The sequence below is a fragment of the Engystomops pustulosus genome, chromosome 7 (genome assembly GCF_040894005.1).
Source record: "Engystomops pustulosus chromosome 7, aEngPut4.maternal, whole genome shotgun sequence".
In the NCBI taxonomy this organism is placed as follows: Eukaryota; Metazoa; Chordata; class Amphibia; order Anura; family Leptodactylidae; genus Engystomops; species Engystomops pustulosus.
The window spans coordinates 149173625-149200548 of NC_092417.1; the positions used below are offsets into that span (position 1 = coordinate 149173625).

Sequence of the window (26924 nt, forward strand, 5' to 3'; positions counted from 1 at the left end):
ATAGCAGAATGGTTTCGTTTGTTTCGGCATGATGTGCTCTGACATAACAGGCTGCGTTACTGGTGGATTATTAGCTACATTTCTCCGACATATGTTGAATAATAGTTAATAATTTATTAGTTTAACCTTATTTTTTTATACTTTATTAACCTCAAATTAAATGCAGTCCCTTATTATCAATGTCCTGCGTTATACTGTCTGTAAGACTCTGTAAGTCCTTTATTATCAATGTCCTGTGTTATACTGTCTGTAAGACTGTAAGTCCCTTATTATTTATGTCCTGCCTTATACTGTCTGTAAGACTGTAAGTCCCTTATTATCAATGTCCTGTGTTATACTGTCTGTAAGACCCTGTAAGTCCCTTATTATCAATGTCTTGTGTTATACTGTCTGTAAGACTCTGTAAGTCCCTTATTATCAATGTCCTGCGTTATACTGTCTGTAAGACTCTGTAAGTCCTTTATTATCAATGTCCTGTGTTATACTGTCTGTAAGACTCTGTAAGTCCCTTATTATCAATGTCCTGCGTTATACTGTCTGTAAGACCCTGTAAGTCCCTTATTATCAATGTCCTGTGTTATACTGTCTGTAAGACCCTGTAAGTCCCTTATTATCAGTGTCCTGTGTTAAACTGTCTGTAAGACCCTGTAAGTCCCTTATTATCAATGTCCTGCGTTATACTGTCTGTAAGACTCTGTAAGTCCTTTATTATCAATGTCCTGTGTTATACTGTCTGTAAGACTCTGTAAGTCCCTTATTATCAATGTCCTGCGTTATACTGTCTGTAAGACCCTGTAAGTCCCTTATTATCAATGTCCTGTGTTATACTGTCTGTAAGACCCTGTAAGTCCCTTATTATCAATGTCCTGTGTTATACTGTCTGTAACACCCTGTAAGTCCTTTATTATCAATGTCCTGCGTTATACTGTCTGTAAGACTCTGTAAGTCCTTTATTATCAATGTCCCTTTATTAGATCTTGATTTCATTTTTTCTGTTTCTATAATGGAAGAGAAAGTGGAAAGCCTAGTAGAGTTCTGTAAGAGATGGGCTAGTTATGTATATGGATGACTTGTCACTAAAACTTTAGGTTCGGCATCCTCCGATTGGCAGCTCTGCCTAACTCAAACACGTTGCTTGATGGGCACCAAGGAAGCCAATCAGGCAGTTGTATGCACCTAGCAACTAGGCCTGGCTCTGAATGGTCAGGTGGACCATCTCATCCCCGCATCTCATCCCCGCACTCTGGTCTGCTTTTTATAAGTCGCTTTTCTAGGGTTCCTTGTGTGTCAAGACTAGTGAAGACAAGCGCTGGGATCAAGATGAAAAGGAGGGTAGGTGAGTATTTTCAGTGTTTTTTATCTTTTCCTAGTGGTTAATTTCCTTTAACTGTTTAAATGTCCGCAGCGACATTTATATTATCAGCTACGCGCACCACCATTTTTGGGAGGGTTGCTAATCTTGATGACGTCATCAGGATGCGACGATTCTCTCCAAAATGGTGGCGTCCTGCACAGCGTTTAGAAGAATAAATGCCTCTGGTGACTTTGCCGTTCGGGTTCGCTCATCACTAGTCACTTCACCTCATAGCTAATGGCTACCAGAAGATAAAGAAGCAAGAGAATAAAGAATGAAATAGAGTATATGGACTATGAAAGGGATCAGGGAAAAGTTGCAACAATCTGCACTGCTGCTTCTAACTAGGTGACACACGGAGAGAATTATGTAAGCAATGAAAAAGACACAACCTATTCAAACAGATGGTCAGCAAAGGTGACATGCCATGAACTATAGGACTGGTGCTGCTCGGTAAATGCTACACAAAATTAGCAAAACTGTTTTATTTTCCATCTTTCCTAAAAATCATGTTCTGTGTATGCTAAATTGAAAACAAAATTTCATCCTACAAAATGAATGAATTTTGAATTCTTGTTTTGAACTGTATGATAAGTAACGCTACATGTATTCCACGCAAAGGTGTCCATGGAGAAAAAGTTTGGAAATATTGAATATTTCTGACCATTCTAATTTCTCTGTCTACTACTATCAACCTGTCTTGACCACTGGCACCACTTGTCCACTGGCAGGGATGTTGTAAAGATTTTGCGGTTATGGTTATACTTAAAGGCTCCACATTTCTTTGGTCACGGTGCAATGTTTTAATATGGAATGTTTTATAGTATGGAGCTTTATTCCTACATGACATAATTTTATTAATATGCAAAACACCTGCAGAGGCTACTTGGAGCGTGGAATAGCCTCTTTGAGCTCCTGGGTCTAATGCTACTCCACACCCCGAGTAAACTCTGCAGAGCAGCCTCCCTGTGTATCCCTGCCGTTTGTGAACTTGGCAGCATGGCTCTCACAGGCGCAGGAGCCACTGTGAAGTCATCAGGGGACCCAGAGATTTTGAGCATGCACAGAAGCTGGTGGCGCACTAGGAGCCACAGCGCCTGCACACCATGGACATGGACGTGCAGGGGGGCTCTGCAGAGACTACTCACAGTGTGGAGTAGCATTAGCCCCCAGAGTTCGCAGTGGCTACTCCATGCCCTGAGTAGTCTCAGCAGGTAATTTGCAAAATTAATAAAATAGCATTTTGTAGGACAAAGGCTGCACACTAGGGGATATTAAAAACTGTTTAGTGACGATGCAGCCATCATGGATGTTAGATTTAATAACTTTTTGTTATCATTGCACATGCAGCACTTATTACCAGTATAATGTAATATGACGAATGAAAATCTACTATAACAAGTGGCAACTGTCAGTCCAGTGGCACACAACGCCCGATGTCACCAGGTGGTGCACACAAGTAAGAATCACTGGTCAGATTTCATGGACCGACCAATAATGGTCCTTGCATCATATATCACTATTATGTCCCATCTTTGTTCATGTTCCACATTGGCCTCATTTCAAAAATGTTGTTAGCATTTGCTGGATCTTTGTAGGCTTGTTGGATGAAGTGCCTTTTAGTTGTGCCAGAGCATCAGCCCACTGGACAATCTGCCGTTACTCAGTCCATCTTGATCTATGGACGTAACAGGGACAGCAGAAAAATGTTTTTTTCTATGCATTTTCGTGTAATAAGATCGTAATTCTTTCCACAGGATGTAGGTCTGAAAATCAAACTCCAGCAATAAGGGAAGACGCGGAGCCGGGTACAGTGGTAACACCATTAATCATTGAGCCTGATCATGAGGCTGAAGTTAACACACCAAAGTTTGGAATCAATGGAACAAATTTGATTTTAACTGAAAAACTAGACTATGAGGTATGTCCTAAAATGGTACTTAAAAATACAATATTAAAGAGCACCTATCAACATCAGTAGGGTGGCTATGAAATAGTCTATTAAGGTTAAATCATTGGAATCCTTTTGATCACCCCTGCTATGTGCAAATGATCTGAGAGGCAGTACTACCTACCTGCATAAAGAGGCTTTTATATGCTTATAAATGGATGAACCCAGTTTAAATGTTGCTTAACAGATTTCACTAAAATTGGAGTCTTTGGATGTGTGTGGTTTATAATCATTTATTAATTTTCAGTTCATTGGGGGTTCAGTGGGTTTTCCAGTGACTGAGAATAAGCAATCAGGGTTCATACAGAGATAGCTTTTAATCATTGAGTACATCTACCTCTAGACTAAGTTCAAAAAGAATCACTTGTTTTCTTTTGCCTTTATACCTTCCTGCTCTATAACATTCTGCCTGAATCATGAACACTATGTGCAATCTGCTTAGCAACTACTGCTTGGAGTAGATTTAAATGGGTTGTCCACCTTTAGAATAAAACAATTGAAACTGTTTGTGTAATCAATCTGCTCAGCTCCTCCTGCTCTATAACATGCTGCCTGCAGATGGGACACTATGTACAATCTTCTCAGCTCCTCCTGCTCTATAACATGCTGCCTGCAGATGGGACACTATGTACAATCTTCTCAGCTCCTCCTGCTCTATAACATCTTCCTGCAGATAGGACACTATGTACAAACTTCTCAGCTCCTCCTACTCTACAAATTGCTGACTGCACAAAGGTCACCACGTACAATCTGCTCAGTTCCTCCTGCTCTATAACATTGTGCTGCACATGATAATGCTTCATGCCTGCTATAGCATTATATAACAGCATAAGGGAGATGTACATTTCATCACAATTTCTATAATCCATAGACTATGCTTATCATTTCATTATATGTTTACATTTGTTTTGTACCTTTCTTTATTATGTTTTCTTATTCTTTTTATAGAAGGAAAAATTAACAAGCGTCAATATTTTCTGCAGAAGGAATGGCACGCCTGTGAGTAAGATCCTACTTGTCTAAGGGTTAATAACATTAAAAAACAATTATGATGGTCTGGCACAGTCAGGGAGATAAGATCTGTGTGATGGCAGCATTTCACAACCACAGCTCTACTGTTCTATACTTACATAACTCTAATGTGTCACATTAGCCTAGTAAATGCGTCTGTCACTTGTTTATAAATTGTCCTTCATGTTATTTTGCTCTGTTTCTATGTCCTATTCTGCTCTCTTCAGTGTGTCAGTGCCCCGCCAATAGGATTTTTTGCCCCCTCCCCCACACTTTAGTTCCCATCTTATATTATTATGCCACATCGCATATAACTGCTTTATAAATTCATTCTCCAATATATAGTTCCCTGGAATGAATTATAGTTCATACAGCACTCCCCACTTTATTATATATACTGCACCCCTGAGCTGATTACATACAGCACCACCTAATTACATACAGCACCACATAAAGTGCAAAATGCATATACCCCCCTCAGTTAATAAGTAGCCCCCACATATGCCCCCCTCAGTAAATAGGTAGCCCCAGCACATGCCCCATAGGAGATAGGTAGCCCCAGTACATGCCCCACAGGAAATCGGTAGTCCTCGCACATGTCAAACCAATATATAGGTAGCCTTTGCACATGCCCCCAGTAGATAGGTAGTCCCCACACATGTCCACCCAGTATATAGGTAGCCATTGCACATGCCCCCAGTAGATAGGTAGCCCCTGCGCATGTTCTCCAAGTATATATGCAGCACAGAAAAAAAATAACCTGCGATCCCTGCAGCCAGCTCCTCCTTGCGCTTGTGCTGTTCAGGGCTCTGTGGAATGCGGGCGTCCACTCCTCTCTATGCCCCAGGTGCTGTCACCTAAACAACAATGGCAGTGGTGGCCCCTGGGTTGCACAAAGGGCACAGGCAGCGATGTGTGCTTCTTAGACTGACATAGCGCTAATGGATAGTGAGGGCCGACAGTACCATGCAGCTTGGGCCCCAGCTAGCATCGGGCCCAGGACTGCAGTCTGACATTTCCATTTATGATGGGCGGCTGCCACTGATTGAGAAACCTCAAAACTGTGGCATGTAATGAAGCAATAGAGTATTTGTGCTCAGAGTGATGGACAATTTTATTGTTTTTTTTTCAGGTCACCGGACAAACCATTTATGTAGAAATTATTAATGTCAACGATAATGCACCGGTCTTCAAGCAATCAATCTATAATTTCACTGTTCTTGAGGTAAATTACAATAAAAACATCTTTTTATATTTGCAATTTCTTTTTAAGTTGAAATTTCTGGTACACACCAATGAAATTGTGCCTTCCCAGGTCTTCTTCATAACACAAGCCACGTCTTAAGTAAATGAGGGTGAAGGGGAAAAATGTGTATCAGGGTGGGGAAATCTTTGTCAGCCAAATATATTATAACTGGCATAGACCTAGTAGACCTTCAATATGTTTGATTAAATTAAAATTAAGAAACTTTAAGCTATCCATTCACTAATAGTTCCCCCACTCTCTTATCTAATCCCTACTGCGGTGGATCAGCATGGCTTCTGGAGGCAGGTCAATCTGCTGGACCAGTTATGGGTCTCAGCAGTGACCTTTTCATTTGCAGTGCCAAGGTCAGTCAACAATGTGCCTCCAGAATAAAAAAAAACTGCAGCAGAAGTTAACAGAGATCTGTGGCTATACATGGATAAGTTAAAGGGGTTGCTCGAGTATAAAAAAAATGGGTTGCTTAATAAAAACTGAGCTGCTCATCTCCTCCGGTGCTCCCATTCTCCTACAGCGCCATTTGTCACTGCCTACCTCTCTTTGTTTACAAAGGCCGCCGTTGCCACCCCGAACACTGGCACGTGCCTTCTACAACAAGAGTTCAGACAGTAGAAAGGTACACGGCAGTGGTCGTGGGAGAACGGCAGTACAAGAGGAGATGAGTATTAGAAGAGTCAGGCTCCAGGGATAGTGGACCCACTGGACCACTGCGGACAATGACGTAAGCCGACACCTGGGACCGTAGTCTAAGTGGTACCCGGTTTTCACCAGAGCCCACCGCAAAGCAGGTTGGACTTGTTGTGGCATGGTACCACCAGGTTGTTTCACAATTTGTCTTCGGGGAGGCCAAGGCGAGGTACTGAGACGTTGAGCAGAATCGTAGTCAGGGACTCGCAGGAGGTCAGGACAGGCAGCACAGGATCAGAGTTGGGGACAAAGCAGAAGATCAAGGCAGGCAGCAAAGGAGCGTAGTCAGGAACGGAACCGGGGTCACAACAGAAATTTTGAACACAAGCACAGGGCATCAGGAAGAAAGCTTTCTCAAAGGCACAAGGCACAAAGATCCAGCGGGGTGTGCACGGAGAGGCTGGATTATAAGGGATTCTGGGAATGTCGAGGGCAAATCAACGATGTACTGGCCGTTTAAATCTTCGGAAGGTGGGGGTGCATGTGCATGGCCGCCGGAACGGGACAGGTAAGTGAGATTGCGGCTGTGCTGGAGCACAGAGACGAGCACAGGTGAGGCCGCGACCCGAGATATGAGTGGCGGGAGCACCAGTGACAAGCAGTTTATTGTTTTTAAAACGCCCTAGCCATATATCAAGTTTTTTAAATTCCCGGACAACCTTCTGCGCACACACATCAAGTTATTATCAGAACAGTTCTAAAGAGTTAAATCAAAGTACTCTTCCAGTTGGATACTCCACAGTTAACCCTTACCCAAACAGATCTGTCCACAACTAACATGTCCCAAGACTACTATCCCCTTCCCGACATTTGACGTAATAGTACTGCATGGCCGGAGCTGCATTCCTGCATTATGCAGTACTATTACGCCAAGCTACTGGCACCGGCTCCGTTCCAGAAGCTATTGGTGTAAGCTGTATATTACAGCCGGCACCCGCCTCTTACACCCACGATTGAAGATTCCTCCTCGTACACATGACCGCAGCATGCAAGGGGCATCTCAAAAGATTTGGACCCCGAAAGATGGCGATACAAAAAGAAATGAGATTTTATCTATATTAGTTTTCTTCAGTAAAATTAAAAAAATATATAAAAAGCTATGTAAATGAAATATCACCGTAACTGTAGCGTTCCAAAGTTATAACCACTTATAGTGACATATGTGAGGTTTGAAAAATGGGCAGTGTCTGGAGGCTGAAAAGTGGCTTCAGCGCCAAGAAGATTATGATAGGAGATATTGATCATTAGACTGTTGGAAAATAATACGTTAAGTATGAAACACTATGTAACACAACTTTAATATTATCTATATATTTATACAAACCTTCTCTTAGAGCCATCCAGTGAATAGCCCCATTGGTACCTTAATAGAAGCTGAGGATGCAGATGGGGATACACTCTACTATGAACTTGTCGGCGATAATATGGTAAGAAAAACACCAAATATTCCTACTGCTTTGTGACTTCTGCATTACATGCTTTTGTCAATATGATATTTTGCGATGTTTAATTGCACTGAATTGCAGTTTCTATAGGACAGGTAGAGTTTTTTCTTAGATATTGTAAGCTAGTTACATACAGGACTTTAGGCAAAGCTAAAAGTAGACACATTGGGGGTCATTTACTAAGGGCCCGAATAGCTTTTTTACGGCGGGTTACCGGTTTTGCGACGATTTTCCCTGAATTCCCCCGGGTTTGTGGCGCACATGATCGGATTGAGGCGCATCGGCGCCAGCGTGCACGCGATGGAAATCGGGGGCGTAGCCATACGAAAACCCGACGGATTCGGGAAAAAACGCCGCATTTAGAAAAAAATGCGTCGCTTGACACACGCTTACCTGCACTCGGCCTGGCTTGGTGGATATCGAGGGAACTACCTTAGTGAATCGCCGGAAGACCCGAATCCTCCACACAGAACGCGCCGCTGGATTGCAAATGGATCGGATAAGTAAATCTGCCCCATTGGGGCACATTTACTAAGAGCCGTGCGCCAGTTTTCTGTCAGACTTTGCAAGGTCTTTTAGATGCAAACTGCTTGCACGGGTATGTAAGAAGTGTCCGAGACACATTTGTTGCGCGGCTGCACTATGCTTCATGTGACACAAACTTCTGCACTGAAGAGGACGTACAGGTGCTCAGTCGGATTCTGCGCCATACTTTACATGTCCGATAGAAGTGTGTTACACACCCCAAGTTCAAGCTGCACTAAACTGCTCATAGTTCTTGCAATGTTCTTAGTAAATGTGCCCAATTCATTTTTTAAGCACCCCTACTGTTCCTAAACTCATGCCCATTGGTGACACACTCGCTGGTAAGCTTATCTACACAAGGACATGTATATTTGTCGGCTGAAAACAATGGACCTGGGAGTCATCAGTAGACTGGGTCTGCCAGAACTATGAGGGTGCAGATAGACGGTGCCGCCATGACACTGCTGTGATACATGTAAGATATCAAAATCCAAAAGTTACCTTACAGCAACTGAAAGAACACAATGGTCAAATATAAAATATAACTTTTATTTGTCATTTTTAATAATAAGACAATTGGTTATTGGAAATAAATACATTAAGTGGTTTAAAAGTTACTCAGCAGAAGTAGTAAATAGCTGTAAATGTAAACTTTCTTTCTATAAGGAAATGTCGCTCCAGTGCTATCGGCGTCCGTAACTAGTGCTATAGACTGTTTATAACATAGATAGATTAAAAATGATGGCATAACTGTATGAAACCCCTTACTTTAAGTAAAAGATTTCTATTATCACAACAGGCTAATAATCTTTTTTTCCCCTGATAACAGAATGCCTTGGGTTATTTAAGGTTGTCCTCTCCGACATTACCACAGTTACTGCTGAGTAAATCTCTGGATTATGACCTAGACCCCCATTTATGGTTGAATATCACTGCACGGGTAAGTTACACTATTTTTAAAACACTTCCTAAATGTAGCTTTAAATGGATAAGGGTTCAAAGCGCGGTGGACACATCTGTATCATAGAGACGGACCAGACGGCTGAGAGTAACCCCTAGAATAGAAAGACCCCATTACAAGTTTTGATGGGTAAAAGATGCCAAGCCATCTTATCTCCTTCTACAGTACAAACAGCCCCTGACTTAAAGGGGTTTTCCCACAAAGGAAAGTCATGCCCTATCCACATGATAGGGTCTAATTTGTTAACCCCTGGAGATCGCGAAAACCAGGGGTCCGTTGGACGCTTCATCGCTTCATCAGATTAATGGAGCAGAACGGTCATGTGCGCCCATCACTATGGAGCTGACGGAGATCGGTGAGCGCGGCACTCAGTAATTTCCGTCAGCTCCATAGAGATTAATGGGCCGTCTGCTCCATTAGTCTGAGAGAGCGATGAGGGGTCCAACAGAGGTACATGGGACCCCATCGAACCCCTCTTTTTCATGATCACTGGGGGTCTCATCACTGAGACCCCCACTGGTTAGCAAGTTAGGCCCTATCCCTTGGATAGGGCCTAGCTTTCCTTTGTGGTAAAACCCCTTTAAGGACACCCAACTTTCAGATGCCGCTTAGTTACAGACAACCTTTCTGCCCACAGTGGCCTCTGGTCAAGCTGGATGTTGGTAATTTGTTCAACTTTAACCTGAGGCTGCCATAGTCTTGGATTAACCTTCATTGTGAATCCATTAGAACCCAAAGTTTTAAAAGTCCATTTTGTTTAAAAACAAATTGTCTGGAGTTACACTTACCAAATATTCCTGTTCTGACTTACGTACAATTTCAGCTTGAGAACAAACCTACACAACCTATCCAGTACGTAACCTATATATAACAGTCTTCCTTCACAAAACCCAAAGAGATAGTTTAAAACAATGAAAGTAGTTTAACAAAGTGTATCCTAAATGTTGTGTAAGGTAGAAGTTTGAATATCTAATATAAGCTGAATATCTAATCATCTGCTTTTATGCATAGGACACCCAAAATCCTGCGGATCATCCCAGTTTCACGGCCACAACCTCAATCAGCATTACTATTATGGATGCAGATGATAAACCACCTTTCTTCCAGCCCTGTACAGCGATGGGGACAAAGATCTGCATTAACAATGGCTACAGAAGTATGGTGAACCGCTCAGAAACTGCAGTAAGTGTGGAGATAGCTGGAGGAGGCGCCTATTAATAAGCATATACAGATGCAGGAGAGAAATGTCTACTAGAAACTAGAAAAGTACAAACCATATAAAGAATGTTAAAATTTCAAGGGGTATTCTCATTTTAGAAAATTAACGTTAAGGTTTTTATGATAAAAAAAAGTTATACAGTTTTCCAATATACTTTCTGTATCAATTTAGATCTCTGCTTGCTGCCATGTTATAGAAAGCTTCTATGACTACTTTCCATGGACAGAAATCTGACCATGGTCACACAGGTGCACGGCTCGTTAGTAGCACAGAGAGTAATCAGAGCTGTGTGATATAACGAGCCGTGCACCTGTGTGACCATCGTCAGATTTCTGTCCGCTGGAAATAAACATAGAGGGGGAGATTTATCATTAGTCGTACGTAGCTTCTTGGCGTATAATTGTGTCGCAAATTTTTGAAAAAAAAAAAACAACTCTAAAGTCACACAATGGCGGAAAAAATACACCACAGAGTGTGCAACACCGCGCAACAGCACATTTATCAACTGAGAACACCAATTTAATTGCAAAACTACACCTAGGAGATGGTGTATGTGGGTCCAATGCTACTAAAGGGGAGAGATTTATTTCAAAAATTTTAACGTATTTGCTAAATTTTGAAGTTTTTGCTCAAATTTATGTCGAAGGTTTCTGAGAATTTCCTGTGCAAAAACATCGCAAAAAGACAGAAATTGGGCGACACGCGTGCGACTGGTGCAGTCTATTTGCATAGAGCACACACAGCTGAAGGCATTTAACACTGCACATACACCCAACTATAAATCCCACCGCTGGAAACCTGCCACTCTAACACATAGACAGCTGCTCAAAATCCTGCCTAATGATAAATGTCCGCCAGAATTTCTATAGAATGACATGGAGCAGAGATCTAGAAAACCATGAGGAATTGATACAGAAAGTATTTTAGAAAATTGTATAACTTTTTTTATAATGTAAACAATAAAATGTATTTGCTGAAATGGGAACACCCCTTTAAACCATTGTGGGTCTTGTTATTAATTTAGTTCTTATATGATCAAATGTAATCTTGGACCTTGACTTGTCTTTGTCTCTCCTTTTGTTCATCCCCTTGGATCTAAGCTTGGTTCTTGGCCTTGACCTTGGTTCCTTATTGTGACCTCTCTTGAAGTTTGGTGCTATGTGGCTAACTACTGAGATAATGCAGTTCTGCTATCTCCATTTTGTAACTACTTCAGGAATTCCTTACAGATAAGATCAGTAACATTCCAGTGTAGTGCCTGACCTTAGCTCGTCTTTGGCTCTCCTTTTTGTTACTTCCCCTTGGATCAATCCTTGGTTCTTATAACTGACTCTGGCTTTGTTCATTACTGTGATCTCTCTTAAAATTTGGTGCTGTTTGGCTGATTACTCTAATGATATGCAGTTCTGCCACCAATCTGTAACTACTTTAGGGACTATTACCAGGGGATTCTCTACAGATTCATTCAGTTTAGTTTTGGGGTAAGTGGCTAACTATTCAGATAATATGCAGTTCTGCCATGTCCGATATGTAACTATGGAAGGGACTTAACCCGGTGGATTCTCTAAAGATAAGTTTAGTAAAGTTCCAATGTAGTTCCTGACCTAAGCTTGTCTTTGACTCTTGTTTTTGTTAGATCCCTTGGGTTTATAATTGGCTCATAAAATTGACCCTGGCTTTGATCCTGACTGTGAACTCTCTTGAAATTTAGTGCTGTGTGGCTAACTACTCTAATGATATGCAGTTCTGCCACCTCCAATCTGTAACTACTTTAGGGATTTTCATCTGGGGATTCTCTACAGATTCATTCAGTTTAGTTTTGGGGTAGTTCCTGGCCTTGGTTTGTCTTTGATTCTCCTTTTTGTTTATCCTCTTGGATTTATCCTTTGGCCTAGTTCCTGACTGTGACCCCTCTTGAACTTGAATGCTCTACTTTTGCTATTATATGTTGCACATCCATCTTTAGGGACTGTCACATTGATATTACGGATAAGTTCTTATAGTTCTGGTGCAGTGGATAAAGAGTAAAAACCATGCACTCTTTTAGGGAATTATACTCTCCATTTCAGTCTGCAGTATTAAAGGACATCTACCACTACATTTAGGGGTGGGAGACTGTCCCCAAACGTATGCTCGTTACCATAGGGGTTGACGGGGGACCGCTGCTGTCATGCCGTCTTCTATACTAAAATACGCACTTATAAAATTTATGCAAGTGATCCAGAGACACTACTGTGAGCCGAACGCCTACTGGCTCCGTTGGAACATATTTTATTCACATCCACTCTAAATACATACTCGGCGCCGGCAGAAAGTGCTGCGGACTGCCAGTGACATCACGGGGCTGTCTGCTAATCTCCCGAGTAAGGTAAGGTAATGAGCATACATTTGGGGACAGTCTACCAACATAATGTATGCATACATCGGCGCCGGGGAGAGGAGGAGGGGATGAGCGCCACTCACCCGCCCCTCTCCATAGCAATATATGGCCACGGCACCATATTACGGAGAGATAGAAGACGTCCTATCTTTCTCCCTCTACGGAACGGTATGGTGTTGCATGTGTGCTGCACCGTGCCGCTCCCATACGGCGCAGTGGCCCATTGCCGTGTATGGGGGACATATATATACGCCGTATTTACATTGGCCATATATACGTCCCCCATACATGTGAATATATAGCCTAAATGTGGTGGTAGATGTCCTTTAATAACATTTTCTAGAATCAATTTTGACCTTTTATAGAAGCTTTCCTAGAAATTAGAGCACATATGGGGCACCAATATTGGCGTAAAGTATTGACTAATTAATCTTACATTTAATTATTTATTTATGTTATTCACAATAGCCATTTACCGCATAGCAACAGGCTGACAATGACAGCATTTACGTGGATGTTGAGTGTTTGCTATGTTGCTGTAGTATATGAGATAAGGTAGAGGAAATTGGCGTGACTTTGCTTCTTGGTTAATTCACTTGATGCACTTTAGACTCATAACATTGTTCAAGTAATAGTCACATGTACGTCAAGTGAAAGGCAGTAAAACATTATTTGACGTCATGTTGGCTTAGAACTTTAAACTTATGTAATATATCATCCTACGATCCTTGCTTGAAGAGACCTGTGGTGTGTGGTGATGCACTGCTGGGTGGTCTACACATATATTCATGGCTATGAGATACCCATCAACGGGCCAAACTTTTTTTAATTGTCGAAATAATTTTTTGTGGAATTACTTTTGGGACACACAGAAATATTTATTTCTATTTTTTCAATATATTGTTAAAATAAGCCTTATTCTTTACATGTTTGGAGTTGTAAATCAATGTCAAAGTTTACAAAGGCAGAGCAATGGTCCCAATAAGTTTAATGGATATTGGGTTTTATTAGGGTAACCCTTAATCAAAAGACAGCAACACTAAATTTTAAAGAAAACTTAAAAGAGACAAGTCAAATACCAGCAAATGATTCAATTAGAAATATGTTATGGTTTACTGACATAGGAATAACCACAAAATGATATAATTTTTTAGGTCGGGCCACTACAATTGATACCTGGTCCTCTATATGCGGTGGATGGAGATTATGGCATTAATGACCCAGTTGCTTACACTATTATCAGCGGTATGTATGACCAATGTTTCAAGGTAATTAATGTGGTAGTTAGAATTATAGTGGGTAAGATATCTTTTTTTGTTTTTTTGCTTTTAATATAGTAGTCTATGGATGAAGGGGAGGAGAATCCTGCTGTAAGAGAGGCATTTGGGAGGAAATTGATTATGCTTTCTCCGCTTGTTTTCGGGTCACAAAGGCACATAAATCTCATCCTCCCTGCCAATTTCCAGCCACTTTGGGCATGTTGTGGCGGGGAGCAGGCTGGGCGATAGACGCTCCCGACCCGCCGGATTTACTATATTCTCCTCCGGAATGCTATAGCAAAAAACTCAGCCAGATCAGACCTGGTCTAAACAGGTCCAACCTGCCGAATACTCCTTCTGTATTTAATAAGAGGCTGGAAACTCTTAGTAGATACGGGCAAGGGAGCGTCAGGAGGAAGGGATGGGGGGATTTTAAGAATGAATTAAATTTCCCCAATAAACTGCATTTTTTTAGTTACTCTTAGCTTTCAGCAGAAGCTGTCATACCTTCTGTATTCAAATAAACGAAAATAACGGCTCAGCCAGGCTCCAGGCAGTGCATTTAACGTCCTTTATTTATGCATGAAAGTGCAACATCCACTGTGTGGGGAAACAGCAACAGCTGACGCGTTTCGGGCGGGTTAACCGTCCTTAGTCATAGCTGACACATTGTATCCTAACAAACTTTAAATACTAAAAACACTGTCTTAAGCCCCGCCCCCAACACCTTAAGCCCCGCCCCCAACGGAAGTCAAGTGCCGTGCCCACAGAAAGCAAGAAAACATGACATTTGCCTGCAATTGAATACATACAATCAAAGAAGTGGGTGGGCGTTTTCCCAAAAACTAAATTAGACATCCCTTGAGCATGTAATACAGTCCATTACATTTAGAAATGGCATGTGCAGTAATACAGATCAGGTGATCGCGGGGTCACGTGACCGCATCATGTGCTGTACTACGAGTCACATGATCACGAGGTCACGTGACCGTGTCGTATCCGTGGCAACCGCATCACATGATGCGTAGTCATGGAAGCAGGACGCCAGTTGAAAATGAACAATAAAGGGGGGGGGGGGATTCGTTCGGCATCGCCACGGAGATCAGTGGAGCGTGCGGGATGCCAAGGGCCGTCTGTGCGGCATAGGTGGAGTGGGAACCGGGATCAGCGCGGCGAAGCCGAAGTCGCATCCTCCTTGAAGGTGGGTAGGTGGGGCATACATCTAAAAACAGATGAGACAAAGTTAGTGGCTAAGAAACAATTTGGATAATATCATTAGAAAGGATAAAAACAACAATAGGACTCGTAAGGGTAGAGAGAGTAAAGAGAAAGCTGGAGATAGAACAATATTCAATTAGGTCACGACTATCCCTGGTATGAAAAAGAGGGGAATTAATAATGGTACATAAGTTCACGTTTTGCATTCAATCCATGTGGATAACATGTTTCTAGTGTAAATATCCAATACGCCTCTTTATTCAATAACCGGGAAGTTGTACTACCACCCCTGATATTTTTGGTCATTTTTTCAACGGCAAATGTTCTGAGAGAGCTAACGTCACCTTTGTGTACCTGAACAAAGTGCTTAGAAGCAGCCGACAGATTACGACCCAGAGGGTTAGAAATATCGTAGAGATGTTCTACGAACCTGGTTTTAAATTTGCCGTTGAAAAAATGACCAAAAATATCAGGGGTGGTAGTACAACTTTCATGCATAAATAAAGGACGTTAAATGCACTGCCTGGAGCCTGGCTGAGCCGTTATTTTCGTTTATTTGGATTCCTAACCCTGGCAGAGGGGAGGCCCGTGCCTCGCTCGGCGTGTCCTGAACGGGAGGTGAGCTGGTCTTCTTGCTTATACCTTCTGTATTGACTTGTGTGTGTAAGGCTAAATACAAATACAGTACTTCCCTGAAAATAAAACCTGCACCGAAAATACGACCTAGCATGATTTTTCAGCATTTACAGAGTTGGATTGACATATAAGCCCTACTACTGAAATTAAGTCCTAGTGCAGCCAATACTTCTGATTGTGTTTCTCAGTGCCAAAGAATCTGAGATTTCCACTGTTAAACTTACAGTCGTGAGGGAATTTTTCACATACTGCTCCCAGTACAGACTGTACAATTAACTGTGGATATTAAAGGTTTTCTTCCATGAAACAAGTTGGTGATCAGTGGGGGTCCCAGTGATGAGATGTACCCGCGTCGGACCCCTCGTCTCTCCCAGGATAAGCAGAGCAGCCTGTTGCGCATGGCCGGGCTGCCCCGTTCATCTCTATGGAGCGTCATACTCAGCAATCTCCGTCAGCTCCATAGAGATGAATGGGGCAACTCATGTGGGACTGGCAGCTCATCCAGAGTGTGAAGGGGTGCGACGGGGGTACATCAACCACTTCGGATTCCTTCCTCTCATGATCTGTGTGGGTCTCATAACTGAGACTCCTACCGATCAGCAAGTTATGCCCTATCCTGTGGATATTGCCTAACTTTTTTCATGCAAAAACCCCATTTAAGGGGTCATCTCTTTGAAATGACACCACAACTGTGTTTGTAGGTGCCGTGGTACAGAAGTTATAGTGTTTGAGTTGTCTCCCCCTCCAGCCTGTCAGGAGGAAGAGGAGGAGAAAGCTGCAGGGAAGAGGGAGCTGACAGTTTGCAGAAGATTTGTTATATTTGAATTATGTTGTTGTTTTAATCAAGAATAAATGTGGATTTTTGTTAATGGAAAAAATAAGACATCCACTGAAAATTGGGCCCAAAAAATATTACAAGAACCTGTCTTATTTGGGAAGAAACAAGGTGTACAGTATATGCTTCCAACCATACTGGGACATACATAACCTTCATTGTTTCCCAGTAATTTATAGAATATTCTGTTTTTGTCTTGTGAGTTTCTCTTTGGCATCTGGCAGTCCTGCAGTTTTCTTCTTATTTCTATGGGATATGTCAATTAATATTTAAAGGGGCAGAAGGAAACAAGTGCACCAGCCTCAACTTTGCTGCACCAGGAAGCTAAATTACTTAAACTGTTTTTTTACTTAATAAGGTAGTTGAAAGGAGGTCAACTGACTGCTGCTCTCCAGATAGCTGTGGGTTCTATATCAGGGACCTACAACTATCATCTATTTATGACATTTATGACAAGATATGTCAAAAATAGTCTAGATGGGAAAATCCCTTTAAAAGATATCTAACATCAAAATCCAGCTTGATAAACCAGGGTCTCCTCCCTTCTAATTATTCTTATGAGCCTGAGGGGCTCTAGTGGGTGTTTACAGAGACCCTCCATGCTGTCGCTTCAGAGGCTGTTACAATGTGCAGACCAGGTGTCCCCTTCCCCTACACTTCCTGCTGATGCTAGATTAAACAGGCAGAGGGAGGTGGGAGAGAGCAGGGTTGGTTTAGACATATTCTGCTCATTGTAACAGCCTGTGAATCTGTACACTGAGGGGCTCTGGCAATGCTCCTAGAGCCCTTCAGACTTATTCGAATAACTCTTAAAGTTAATTTCAGAAGGAAGGAGGCCATGGATAACAAATATTAGCAGTTTCCCAAAGTCACTGTGTCTGGATCCATGAGTAGGTATCCCTGGTTTATCATGATGGATTGTGATGGTAGATTTTCTTTAACTCCAGAGAGCAGATGAGTATTCTGGTTTAGGGGTTTCATAAGTTTTGGGGGCCCTTAATGTCTACCCTTATCTCTTATAAACTCTTGTGACCTGTGTCCCATAGTCATAGCTCCTTCACTATTACGTTCAAAGTTTATTCTGTTACCCAAACCTTTATTCCCTTATTTGTATAGGAAATGTTAATGAGGCATTCAATATCAGCGATACCACTGGAAACATAACAATGAACAAGGCCATTGACTCGCTGGGAACTATCCTACTGCAAGTAATGGTAGGTACTGGTCATGTTGATGCACTTTCATGTTATTGAGATCTCGACATTTCATAAAGAATGTAGCATATAACAATGGGATGGCAAACAATTGGGGTATTGGGGTGCATATTCATCATATGAGTTCTCCATTGCGGTGTAGTCTGAATAGCCAAAAGAAGCGGAGTGTCCCGGGTCGCAGTCACAGCCACGCACCCCTCTCTTCCCTAGCATGCAGGTCACCTTACCAGTCCACATTCTCACAATGTCTCCGGCACCCGATGCACGCGTCCCAGTCTCCTAGGGTGCGCGCACCGGCTTCCTGAATCTTAAAGGGCCAGCGCACCACTGATTTGTGCCGGCCGCCCTGTTAATTTAATAAGTAGCCGGCCCGTTCCTGCATACCCCACCGGATCTTTGTGCCTCGAGAAAGCATGTTCATTATGCCCTACGCTTGTATTATGAATTCCCATTGTGACCCCTATTCCGTTCCTGACCTCTCTTATCTGCTGCCATCCCTGACTGCTTTGCTATTGACTTCGATCCCGTGCTGCCTGTCCTGACCTCCTGCCTGTCCTTGACTAAGATTCTGTTCTACGACTCACTCTGTACTTCGCCTTAGCCTCCACCATGAGCAAGTGCGTTGGTACAGTGGTTCCACTACCCCTGATCCTGACATGGAGCTATAAAGCCAGGTGCAAATTACATAGGGGAAAGACACATTTCTAGGGAAAGAAAGGTTGGTCCCTTTCCAATGTGCAGTTTAAGGACTATTGGAGGACCTTTAGAAACTATGTATACACGTTAAAGAAAACCTACCATCACGGATCTACCTATTAAGGCAGGTCCCTGTAATAGTAATAGTAATAGTCCCTGAGCCCTTTTTAGTGCTAATCCTTCAGTCCCTCATAACAATTCTAATCTTTTATCTCCCTCATATACAAATTTCCTGAAGAGGATACTAGGGCTTGGAGTAGATGCGCCATGTAGCATGAGCTCTGGCTACTCCACGCCCCATCTGCCTCGTTGATCCTCCAACCGAGAAATCTTCAACGCACAGCTACGAGAAGCACTCGTGTGCGAAGCTGCCAGCCTGCGATCTGTATAGATAGTCTTTAGTGAATAGTCTTTAGAATTTAACAATTCTAATCCTTTATCTCCCTAATATTTAAATTTCTTGAAGAGGCCACAGGGACGTGGAGTTGCCACGCCATGTAGTGTGAGCTTGGCTACTCCACACCCCAGTAGCCTCTTTTATCCTCCTACCAAGAAATCTTCAGTGTACAGCTACTTGTCCACAAAGCCAGAGTTCTGCACATGCACAGTTGCTCCGGCTTCGGAGCAGAGACCGTGTGGCCGCCAGCCTGCACTCTGCATAGACTATCATTGCAGATTGCAGGCTGGCAGCTTCGCAGACGAGTGCTTCTCGTAGCTGTGAGTTGAAGATTTCTTGGTTGGAGGATAAAAGAGGCTACTGGGGTGTGGAGTAGCCAGAGCTCACGCTGCATGGCGCAGCTACTCCACGACCCAGTATCCTCTTCAGGAAATTTGCATATGAGGGAGATAAAAGATTAGAATTGTTACGAGTGACTAAAGGATTAGTTATAAAAAGGGTTTCGGGCTATACCTTAGATTAACCTGCCACCAGATCCGTGATGGTAGGTTTCCTTTAAGAGAGCCTGCACACATGTATGAGGATTTCCAGACTGGAGTTCAATCTCTCTTTATTATCTCTACAGGGCAACATCAATCTTGGTTTGGGTTGCCATTCTCCCCCTGGAAGCCTTGGACCCCAGGCTGACCCCCAAAACACTTGCATAATAATGTGCTACTGTATTAAGCCAAGCACTATGTGCGTATAAACAGTGAAGCATTATACATTATTTGTGTCATCCCCTCATCCACATAGACTGTAAGCTCTTGTGTCACCCCCCTCATCCTCATAGACTGTAAGCTCTTGTGTCATCCCCTCATCCTCATAGACTGTAATCTCTTGTGTCACCCTCTCATCCTCATACACTGTAAGCTCTTGTGTCACCCCCTCATCCTCATAGACTGTAAGCTCTTGTGTCACCCCCTCATCCTCATAGACTGTAAGCTCTTGTGTCACCCCTCATCCTCATAGACTGTAAGCTCTTGTGTCACCCTCTCATCTTCATAGACTGTAAGCTCTTGTGTCACCCCCTCATCCTCATAGACTGTAAGCTCTTGTGTCACCCCTCATCCTCATAGTCTGTAAGCTCTTGTGTCACCCCCTCATCCTCATAGACTGTAAGCTCTTGTGTCATCCCCCCATCCTCATAGACTTTAAGCTCTTGTGTCACCCCCCTCATCCTCATAGACTGTAAGCTCATGTGTCATCCACTCATCCTTATAGACTGTAAGCTCTTGTGTCACCCCCTCATCCTCACAGACTGTAAGCTCTTGTGTCACCCCCTCATCCTCATAGACTGTAAGCTCTTGTGTCATCCCCTCATCCTCATAGACTTTAAGCTCTTGTGTAACCCCCTCATCCTCATAGACTGTAAGCTCTTGTGTCACCCCCTCATCCTCATAGACTGTAAGCTCTTGTGTCATCCCCTCATCCTCATAGACTGTAAGCTCTTGTGTCACCCCCTCATCCTCATAGACTGTAAGCTCTTGTGTCACCCCCTCATCCTCATAGACTGTAAGCTCTTGTGTCACCCCCTCATCCTCATACACTGTAAGCTCTTGTGTCACCCCCTCATCCTCATAGACTGTAAGCTCTTGTGTCACCCCCTCATCCTCATACACTGTAAGCTCTTGTGTCACCCCCTCATCCTCATAGACTGTAAGCTCTTGTGTCACCCCCTCATCCTCATACACTGTAAGCTCTTGTGCACAGAGCCCTCACTGCTATTGTTGCATATAACTCTATACTGTATTTTATTTATATATGTCCCGTGTAATTTGTAAAGCGCTTCTGAATATGATGGTGCTATATAAATAAAGATTATTATAAAATTTTTATTCTTATAATATATCACTTCCAAATATATACCGATTCTTAATAACTTGAATGACTAAAAAGAACTTAAAATAATATTCCTTTGTTCCAGGCTTACCAGACTAATGACATATTAAAGAACAGCATCACCAACGTTCAGATTGACGTAAAGGAAAAGAACAATTTCCCACCACGATTTCCAGAGGCCAATTACTATGGAACCATCTCTTCAATTTCAGGGATCGGAAGCTTTGTCCTGGATTCTAGTGACCAGACGAAACAACTCCTTGTATTTGCCTCTGATGCAGACTTCCCAGATGTATGTATCACCCCTAATAAAATGTAATACACAGCTGTGACCAGGGCCGGCTCCAGCACTCGGCATCCATGAGCAAGTGCCGGGGCCCATAGCTCCTGGGGGGGCCCACATAAGAAATCCATGGGGGTGAGGGGGTGTATCTAACGAAGGGGTGAGGGGGGCTTTATATAAAATAACCATGAGGGGGCTGGTATGATTAAAGGAAACCTACCATTTAGAATGGCCGGGGTAAGCTGTAAGTACCGAGCACCAGCTCAGGGTGAGCTGGTGCCGGTACTTACTTTCGTTAGTGTTATAAACCGCGGTATCGCGGTTTTAACACTTTTTAAACTTTAGAGCAGGAGAGGCTTCGGCGTGGTGCTCGGTACTTACAGCTTACCCCGGCCATTCTAAATGGTAGGTTTCCTTTAACTAGGGAACTGGAGACTGTTTTAGTTTCTGAATTTTTAATGCTGGTCAGTAAGGTCACTGCAAAGGGGCCTACTGAGGCTCTTCCGCCCAGGGTCCTAATGAAACCTGGAGCCGGCAATCCCTGTAACATTTAGATAAATATATTTCAATATAAACTGATACAGACCCCAGACCACCCTTCTAAGTATCCAAAATATATTTTGTGTTACTGTGTTTTCTGCACAGTATAAGGGTCCATGCACACAGTATAAGGGTCCATGTACACGGCCGCTGATTTACAGGCGCATATATGTCCCCCACAGGGCTCGGTATGGTGAACACGAGCCTGCTCCATCTTTCGGCCGTGTGCAACTATTCTCTATGGAGAGGGGAGGGTCGAGCAGCGCTCACTTCTCCTACTCTCCAACGCGCCTCTTCATGTGCATGCAAAACTATAAAGTTTTCTCTCAAATTGACTGTTTAGGTAACTCTCTTTATATGTTTATATTTTTTTTAGGGATACAATCCAGCGGTCACATATAAAATAGAGAACAGCACCGATTTTAGAATTCTACGTGATGGATACATTTTAAGTAACTCTGTATTCACCTCTCCTGGCACCGCTGTTTTACTGGTAAGTTCTCCAAATTGCATTAGAAAGTGTATGCTATTTCCTGAGGATCCCTCTGATACTAGGCTCTGACATAAACCAGCATATACACTGCCACCTATGGGCTGCCAGTTTCCTATCTTAGGCTACATTCACAGGATGTATCCCCGCCGTACTACGTAGTATGGCGGGCATACATCGGTCGCCGGGGAGTGGAGCAGGGGATGAGCGCTGCTCACCCTCGCCCCTCTCCATAGGAATACACAGCGCACAGCACTGTACCACTCGCGTATGGCGCCGTGAGGCCATAGAAGTAGATGAAGGACGTATATACGCTGTGTATATACGCCGGCCGTATATATGTCCCCCATATGTTCGTGTGGATGTAGCCTTAAATATATGTTGTGGGATACTATTGCAATTGTTGCCTTAATTCTGTAAAAGAAAACTGGTTTGTCTTTCCAAAAGGTAAATGCAACTGATAGTACAACATCTGAAAGCACCACAACCACAGTAACAATTGAGATCACCCCAGGTAAGTGCTCTGTACCGTCCAATGCATTCTTAGACATGTATATGTAGTGGTACACGTGCAATCCTGATTATCAAAGATACATTCTCCTGTCATTTCCTAACCACACAGGATCTGCAATTTACAATAGAAACCTAATAGCTAAATCCTGTGGCTGCAAGAAGGTATCGGGTGCCTCACTTCTTATTATAAGTAGGGCAGCACGTGGATGTAAAAGTGAACCTATCATCAGAAATGTCATTTTTGGCTTGTGACAAGTTCCAATAACCTATGCTTTGCTGATTTCAGCATTCTGAATCATTTCAATAGTTTATATGAGTTTAATTCACATTACCTGGCTCTCTGCCAGCAGCATCTGGAGAGTCCCGGTCACACATTCTTCCTCTCCTGCACACCATCCCCCTCCCCTGTCTGCTCCATGCACATGACAGAAAGGGGTTAAGGAGCTGCATGAGTGTGGAGGAGAGGAAAGGTACTTACACGCTGCAGCTGCCCCCTCATGAGACTCAGCACATGCTGCTGGCAGAGAGCCAGGTAATGTGAATTAAACTTATATAAAGTACTGTAAAGATTCAGAAGGCTGTGGGGTTTGTGCTGAGCGCCAAAGCAATAACATAGGAGCTTGTAGCAATCTGAAAGAAACCGCTTTATTCAGTTTTAAAACAATTAAAGAACAAAAATAACAAACAGCTTAGCCTCTACTTAGGGCACTACCTCACTTCTTGAACCCAAGCTCCCTTCTAGGTTCAAGAAACACTGCTGGGGTTCCTCATCAGCGCTCCGGCTCTCAATGAGCTCAAACTAGCAATGTCCTTTCTGGATTCCAGTCCCCTTGGGACACACCACCTGTCTGTCGCCAACTGGTCCCAAGTCCTCCTGCTGGCTGCAGGACGCACAGCAATGGCCGGCTGGGAGCTCTCCCTCTGGAGTTGGCCAGGGATGGGAGTGGTCCAGGTCCTTTTCAACCCTGGTGGTGGGTTGCTCTCCAGCGGCGTAAAGGTTCACACTCTCACGAGGCATTTTTAAAATCAGCTAAGGATAGGTTAATGGAACCTGTCACCAGCTAAAAATTCCATTCCTGGTGACAGGTTCACTTTAAACAAAATCTACCATCAAAATCATCCATGATAAACTAGGGATATCTAGTCATATAGCTAGGTAATCGTCTTATATTTGTTATCCATGGACTCTGTTCTTCTAAAATAAACTTTAATAATTATTCTAATGAGCATGAGGGGTGGGGGTTTTCAGAGCCCCTCAGTGCTGTAGCTTCACATGCTGTTACAATGAGCATTTCCAGTTCCCCTTATTCCCTGAACTTCCTGCTGCTGGATTACTCAGGCAGCGGGAGTAGGGAGCAGGGGGTTGGGGTGAGACATGTTCTTATTATTGTAAAAGCCTGTGAATCTGCCCCTATTTTTCTTTTAGAGATAGCAGTCTGAATACACCCTTAGATCAAGGCAAGATAGTTACTTATCTTATAAGCATCCAAAGGTTGGGTTTGCAAAGGTTGGTAATGTGCAGAATATTCTAATGTGACATTATTATGATAATGATTTAAAAAAATGTATTTTTGTACAGCACCCACAACTACCACCACGACTACCACAACAACAACCATCACTACTGTAACAAGCACCACTACAGCACCAACTCCATCTACTGGGACAACAACAACTACCACTCCTGGAACAGGCACCACTACAACTACAACACCCTCAACTGGGACAACACCAACCATCCCTCCTGGAACAGGCACCACTACAACTACAACACCCTCAACTGGGACAACAACAACCACCACTCCTGGAACAGGCACCACTACAACTACAACACCCTCAACTGGGACAACAACAACCACCACTCCAGGAACAGGCACCACTACAACTACAACACCCTCAACTGGGACAACAACAACCACCACTCCAGGAACAGGCACCACTACAACTACAACACCCTCAACTGGGACAACAACAACCACCACTCCAGGAACAGGCACCACTACAACTACAACACCCTCAACTGGGACAACAACAACCACCACTCCTGGAACAGGCACCACTACAACTACAACGCCCTCAACTGGGACAACAACAACCACCACTCCTGGAACAGGCACCACTACAACTACAACACCCTCAACTGGGACAACAACAACCACCACTCCAGGAACAGGCACCACTACAACTACAACACCCTCAACTGGGACAACAACAACCACCACTCCTGGAACAGGCACCACTACAACAACATCTCCATCTACTGGAACAACAACAAGTGCTACTCCTGCAAAAGGAACCACTCCAACTCCTGGGACGACCACAACCACCACTACTGGAACAGGTACCACTACAACTATAACTCCCTATACTGGAACAATAACATCTACCACTCCCGGAACAGGCACCACTAGAGCTCCTTCTACTCAGACAACAGGAAGTACCACTCCTAAAATAGGTACCAATACAATTACAACTCCCTCCACCCACACAACAACAAGCAACACTCCTGGGACAGGTACCACTACAACTACCACTTCCTCTGCTCAGACATCAACAAGAAACACTCCTGGAACAGGTATCTCTATGGCTACAAGTCTTTTACACTGTCTGAATAATGATAAGTTCTACTACTAGAACTGGTACAGATATCTCTGTTAGAACTCATTTTACAGACACTAGAATAAGTTCTAATTATGGTTCAATTTCACATGAAAGCATAGTAGCCACCCTTCGAGCAATGTTGGTTTGTGGAGGACAACTCCTCAACATAAAACTGTTAAAGAACATCTACCAACAGGATTCAGGATTGTAAACCCAGCACACTGACATACTCGTGTGCATCCCCTCTGGCAGGACCGCTCTTCTTTTAGCTTCTTACGCCCCTTTTTTCTACAAAAATGCTTTTAAAATTATGCAAAATAGCCTGAGGGGCTCTGAGCTCCATGGTTGTTAATAGAGCCTGGAGCCCCTCAGGCTCATTTTCATATTTAATAAAGATTTTTTTCTTTAGAACAATGGCATAGGAAGCTTAAAGAAGAATGGATCCTGTCAGAAGGGGCACACACCAGTATGCCAGTGTCATTGGTTTACAATCCTTCATTCTAATGGTAGATGTCCTTTAAATGACTTGCTAAACCTATGCAGATGGAAGATTCCCTACAAACAGACTCCCAGGGCCCAAGCCTTGTAGGGGGCCCATGGCCACCCGAACCACCCAGCAAATTTTATATTAAGAAGGACTTTCACCCGTGAAATCCTCATACATCTATTCCTGCTCTCAAAACACATGTACACAAGAGCCATTTCAGGACATTTGAAGGGCCTCCAAAGGTCCTGAAACCGCAGATTGATAGCAGGAAGAAGGGACACACCCTCCATTACCCAAGAACCTATATTAGTAAATTGAATTCCAGACTTGAAGGGCCTATAATATTCATACAGACCAAGGCACATGGCAGTCGTAATATGCCCATCTTCCAATGAAAGTGCAACCCTAGTGCTCCCACATAGTAATAGTGCCCCATTTGTTCTCCCAACACACTAATAGTACCACATAAGTGCTCTCCACACCATACTAGTGCTAAAACAGTGCACAGTAAAAGTGCCATCTTAGTGCTCCCCACACAGTAATAGTGCCACCTTAGTGTTTCCCACACAATAATAGTGCAACACAAGTACACCCCACACAGTAATAATGCCACCCTTGTTCTCGTCACATAGTAATAGTGCCACCTCAGTGCTCCCAAAATAGTAATAGTGCCATACACAGTAATAGTGCCACCACACAATAATAGTGTCCCCTCAGGGCTCTCCACATAGCAATAGTGCCAACATAGTGCTTGACACATAGTAATAGTGCCACAACAAAGTAATAGTGCCACCACACAGTAGTAGTGCCATATTAGAGCCCCCTAGAAAATAATAGTTGGTTCACATAGAATTTTGTGCCATAAATTCTTTGTGGGGGTGATCAGTGGCAGAATTGCTGTTGTATTGAAATCATGGAGCGTCATTGTCTACTTGTGGAAAACGGAGGCAGCATGCTTTATATTTCGGGTGGATGCTGCTTAAAATTAAGAGCATGAGGTTAAAATTATTTGCTTCAATGTAATGAAAAAAAAATCTAAAATTTGTTCAAAAGATAGTGGTAGTGGTCCTATTAGTG

At 43.1% G+C, this 26924-nt stretch overlaps 1 protein-coding gene across 1 annotated transcript in view; it reads left to right on the top strand.

The window, feature by feature from the left end:
- CDHR5 (cadherin related family member 5) overlaps positions 1 to 26924 on the top strand; it is a 31792-nt gene that overhangs the window by 177 nt on the left and 4691 nt on the right. The window contains exons 2-13 of the mRNA XM_072116596.1: positions 3112 to 3275; positions 4254 to 4304; positions 5449 to 5541; positions 7602 to 7694; positions 9067 to 9177; positions 10210 to 10380; positions 13952 to 14042; positions 17862 to 17959; positions 21019 to 21225; positions 22133 to 22249; positions 22694 to 22760; positions 24339 to 25334. Of these exons, the coding sequence (XP_071972697.1) occupies positions 3112 to 3275; positions 4254 to 4304; positions 5449 to 5541; positions 7602 to 7694; positions 9067 to 9177; positions 10210 to 10380; positions 13952 to 14042; positions 17862 to 17959; positions 21019 to 21225; positions 22133 to 22249; positions 22694 to 22760; positions 24339 to 25334 (2259 nt within the window). The remainder of the gene's footprint in view (positions 1 to 3111; positions 3276 to 4253; positions 4305 to 5448; positions 5542 to 7601; positions 7695 to 9066; positions 9178 to 10209; positions 10381 to 13951; positions 14043 to 17861; positions 17960 to 21018; positions 21226 to 22132; positions 22250 to 22693; positions 22761 to 24338; positions 25335 to 26924) is intronic.